Genomic DNA, 4,669 nt, shown 5'->3' with positions numbered 1-4,669 from the left:
TGGAGAGTCCGCCTGCCGATGCAGGGGACACAGGTTCGTGCCCTGGTCCGGGAGGATCCCACATGCCGCGGAGCGGCTGGTCCGTGAGCCATGGCCGCTGAGCCTGCGTGTCCGGAGCCTGTGCTCCGCAACGGGAGAGGCCACAACAGTGAGAGGCCCGCATACCACAAAAAAAAAAAAGGAAAAAAAAGAAAGTATAGATGTTATCGTTTAAGTTAGTTTTTCTTTATCTAACCTACATTTATTGTGTCTTAATTTCTAAACTGTACAGGCACTTGATGCTATAGACAAGGCTCTGAAGCTGAAACCAAAGGACCCAAAAGTTGTATCTGAACTTTTCTTCACAAAAGGAAATCAACTAAGAGAGCAGAACCTTCTTGACAAAGCTTTTGAGGTATAAAGACTTAATAAAATTGTCATTAAATTCATGGATTAAAATTAATACTCCCTCAAGCTTTAATGAAGCATATACATTAAAAACTAAGATCATTGCCATGTTTTGTGGAGTGAATTTTCTGATTAATTAACATAATAAGTTTAATTTTTTGTAATTTTGAGCCTCTGGTTTTTGAATATTAGGAGTTCCACAATACCTCTGCATTATTTTCTGAATTATCACCTTGAACCTGATGTTTAAAGCATTCTGCGTTTTGCCCTGAAACCAGCTTCCCTCTCTCTCTCTCCTCTCCTCGTTCGCTATTTTTCTCTCTGTTTGCCTTCAATAACCCTCTATTTCAGCTGGACTAGTGCCTGAAGAGCTTTGGCGTTCCACACATTCTATAACATTGTGCCCACACCACCCCAACCCCCTGCAGATTACCACTCATCTACCGACACAGGCCTGTGTCCTCCTTCAGGAAGCCCTCCAGACCATCCTTTCTCCCAGTGACCTTGTTTCCTCTGAACTCCTAAAACACTACCTCTACCAGTCATTTGAAAGTGTCTTTTTTTTTTAATACAGAAGGTTCTTATTAGTCATCAGTTTTATACACATCAGTGTATACATGGATAAGGCAAACCCCTCCCATAATCAGCATCAGCCTCCCCTCCCACTTCCTTCCAAAAAACCTCCCCAAATAAATCATACAATATAGGTAAGAGAGCTAGCTGTGCAAATGCAGCTGTGTCAAATAGCCAGGCCTGCCTGTCTCCCAGTGAGAGTGCCACCTCCGAAGGCGTTCCTATGTGAATGGATCACACGTATTTTCGTCCAGAGAGTTACTGGGGTGGAGGGCATCCCGTTCAAATATCCATTTTGAGGCTTTTTCCAACTGTAGGGCAAATCCTTCCAGATACTGCTTCTTAGTAAACATCAGCTGGTTTGCACTGAAGGAGCTAAACACAAGTATGAGTCTTTGGTATGTGTGCAGTTGGCACTGACTTTAATTCAAAGTACATAGTGTTTGATCTTGGTGCCTGTTGCATAGCAGATGCTCAGTAAATTATTTTCTGCTCTTCCCGCTTCCATTATTCAGTTTATTGTTGATTTTAAAAAAAAACTTTCTTGGCCTTCCCTGGTGGCGCAGTGGTTGAGAGTCCGCCTGCCGATGCAACCCCTTTCCCCCCTTGATGTCCATACGTTTGCTCTCTACGTTTGTGTCTCAATTTCTACCCTGCAAACCGGTTCATCTGTACCATTTTTCTAGGTTCCACATATATACGTTAATACATATTTGTTTTTATCTTTCTGCCTTCCTTCACTCTGTATGACAGTCTCTAGATCCATCCACATCTCAACAAATGACCCAATTTCGTTCCCTTTTATGGCTGAGTAATATTCTATTGTATATATGTACCACATCTTCTTTATCCATTCGAAAGTCAGTGGGCATTTAGGTTGCTTCCATGACCTGGCTATTGTAAATAGTGCTGTAATGAACACTGGGGTGCGTCTTTTTGAATTATGGTTATCTCTGGGTATTTGCCCAGTAGTGGGATTGCTGGATCATATGGTAATTCTATTTTTAGTTTTTTAAGGAACCTCCATACTGTTCTCCATAGTGGCTGTATCAATTTACATTCCCACCAACAGTGCAAGAGGGGTCCCTTTTCTCCACATTCTCTCCAGCATTTGTTGTTTGTAGATTTTCTAATGATGGCCATTCTGACTGGTGTGATGTGAGACCTCATTGCAGTTTTGATTTGCATTTCTCTAATAATTAGTGATGTAGAGCAGCTTTTCATGTGCTTCTTGGTCATCTGTATGTCTTCTTTGGAGAAATGTCTATTTAGGTCTTCTGCCCATTTTTGGATTGGGTTGTTTTTGTAATATTGAGCTGCATGAGCTGTTTATATATGTTGGCGATTAATCCTTTGTCCGTTGATTTGCTTGCAAATATTTTCTCCCGTTCTGAGGGTTTGTCTTTTCATCTTGTTTATGGTTTCTTTGCTGTGCAAAAGCTTTGAAGTTTCATTAGGTCCCATTTACAGACTCTGATTCCTCCAGCTTTTTTTTTCCCTCAAGACTGCTTTGGCTATTCGGGGTCTTTTGTGTCTCCATACAAATTTTAAGATTTTTTTGTCTAGTTCCATAAAAAAATGCCATTGGTAATATGATAGGGATTGCATTGAATCTGTAGATTGCTTTGGGTGCTGTCATGGCTTCCTCCACAAGCATTTCCAGTTGCAGGGCTCCTCACTCTCATCCCCTCAGGCCGTCTCCTCACAGCTGGCAGCAGTCCTCTCCCTGGGTCTGCTCTCCAAACACCCAAGTTCCAGCACCCAGTCCTTGTGCATACTGGTGGACACATGTCTCAGGCTGGGATGCACAGGGCTGTGGCATACACTGCTTGTGTAGGTCTCACTCTGTCCTTCCTGCCACAAACCTATTGCTGCACCTCTTCCTGGCCTCCGAAGCTCCACTTCTGTCCCAGCTGATCTCCCCACCAGTGAGGGGGCTTTCCCGGTGCAGGAACCTCTCCTTCAGCTTCTCCTCGCAGGGGCGCAGGTCCCGTCCCGCTTGCTCTCCTCTTCCTTTTCCCTTCTTCTTTCCTTCATTGTACCTGGTTACATAGGGATCTTTCTTGTCCTTTTAGGTATCCGAGGTCCTCTGCTAGTGTTCAGCACATGCTCTGTGAGAATTCTTCCATCTGTAGATGTATTCTTGCTGCATTTGTGGGGAGAAGTGAACTCCACATCCTCCTACTCCTCCACCGTTTTGACTCCCCCTCTATTCTGCTATTTTTGGATGAAGTTCTCTATAGATGTCAATTAAATCCAATTGATTGGTGGTGCTCTTGAGTTCAACTATGTCCTTACTGATTTTCTGCCTGCTGGATCTGTTTCTGATACAGGGGTGTTGAAGTTTCCACCTGTAATAGTGGATTTGTCTATCTCTCCTTTCAGTTCTGTTTTTGCCTCACATATTTTGATGCTCTGTTGTTAGGTGCATACATATTATGTCTTGGAGAATTGACTCCTTTATTGTTATGTAATGCCCCTCTTTTTCCCTGATGACTTTTCTTGCTCTCAAGTCTGTTCTCTCTGAAATTAATACAGCCACTCCAGCTTCCTTTTGATTATTAGTGTTAGCCTGGTATGTCTTTCTCCATTCATTTACTTTTCTATATGTGTTGTTATACTTAAAGTGAATTACTTGTAGACATATAGTCGTCTTGTTTTTTTGACCCACTCTGACAATTTGTCTTTTTTTTTCTTTTCTTTCTTTTTTTATTTTATTTTTTTGAATCTCTAAAATGATTGTATAACCTCACAAATTCAAATACTAATTTCCTACTGGGGGGCACGTTTTTCTAATTAATCCTGAAAAGGTGAAAGGAAATTGGGGCTGAATCTCAGATGTGGTATCACTGAAGGCAGTAGGAGAGGAATGTGGACTGTCCTCTTTGGTTGGTGAAATTGAGGAGGGGGGACCATTACCTTTCAAAAATTAATAAAGCAACACATTAAAAATGCTGTTCATATTTCTGTTTCTTCCTGGTTCAGTCTTGGAAGGTTATACCTTTCTAAGAATTTGTCCATTTCTTCCAGATTGTCCATTTTATTGGCATAGAGTTGCTTGTAGCAATCTCTTAGGATGCTTTGTATTTATGCTGTGTCTCTTGTAACTTCTCCTTTTTCATTTCTAATTTTATTGATTTGAGTGCTCTCCATCTTTTTCTTGATGAGTCTGGCTAATGGTTTATCAATTTTGTTTATCTCCTTGAAGAACCAGCTTTTAGTTTTGATCTTTGCTATTGTTTTCTTTGTTTCTATTTCATTAATTTCTGCTCTGATCTTTATGATTTCTTTCCTTCTGCTAACTTTAGGTCTTCAGTGATCTCTTGGTTATTTAGTAGCATATTGTTTAGCCTCCATGTGTTTGTGTTTTTTACATGTTTCTCCCTGTAATTCATTTCTAATCTCATAGCGTTGTAGTCAGAAATGATGCTTGATATGATTTCAAGTTTCTTAAATATCCTGAGGCTTGATTTGTGACCCAAGATATGATCTATCTGAGAGAATGTTCCATGTGCACTTGAGAAGAAAGTGTAATCTGCTGTTTTGGGATGGAATGTCCTCTAAATATCAATTAAATCTATCTGGTCTATTGTGTCATTTAAAGCTTCTGTTTCCTTATTTATTTTCATTTTGGATGATCTGTCCATTGGTGTAAGTGAGGTGTTAAAGTCCCCCACTATTATTGTGTTACTGTCGATTTCCTCTTTTA

The 4,669-nt window shown here is 40.7% G+C and overlaps 1 protein-coding gene across 1 annotated transcript in view; it reads left to right on the top strand.

The window, feature by feature from the left end:
• The window catches only part of TMTC1 (transmembrane O-mannosyltransferase targeting cadherins 1), a 280,165-nt gene that overhangs the window by 267,432 nt on the left and 8,064 nt on the right, over positions 1-4,669 (top strand). Inside the window, exon 15 of the mRNA XM_028491139.1 lies at positions 272-394. Coding sequence (XP_028346940.1) covers positions 272-394 — 123 coding nt within the window. The remainder of the gene's footprint in view (positions 1-271; positions 395-4,669) is intronic.

This window comes from Physeter macrocephalus, chromosome 6 (genome assembly GCF_002837175.3).
Source record: "Physeter macrocephalus isolate SW-GA chromosome 6, ASM283717v5, whole genome shotgun sequence".
Lineage (NCBI taxonomy): Eukaryota > Metazoa > Chordata > Mammalia > Artiodactyla > Physeteridae > Physeter > Physeter macrocephalus.
Note: the sequence above shows the minus strand (reverse complement) of the source record. Positions and strands in the feature narration are given on the sequence as shown.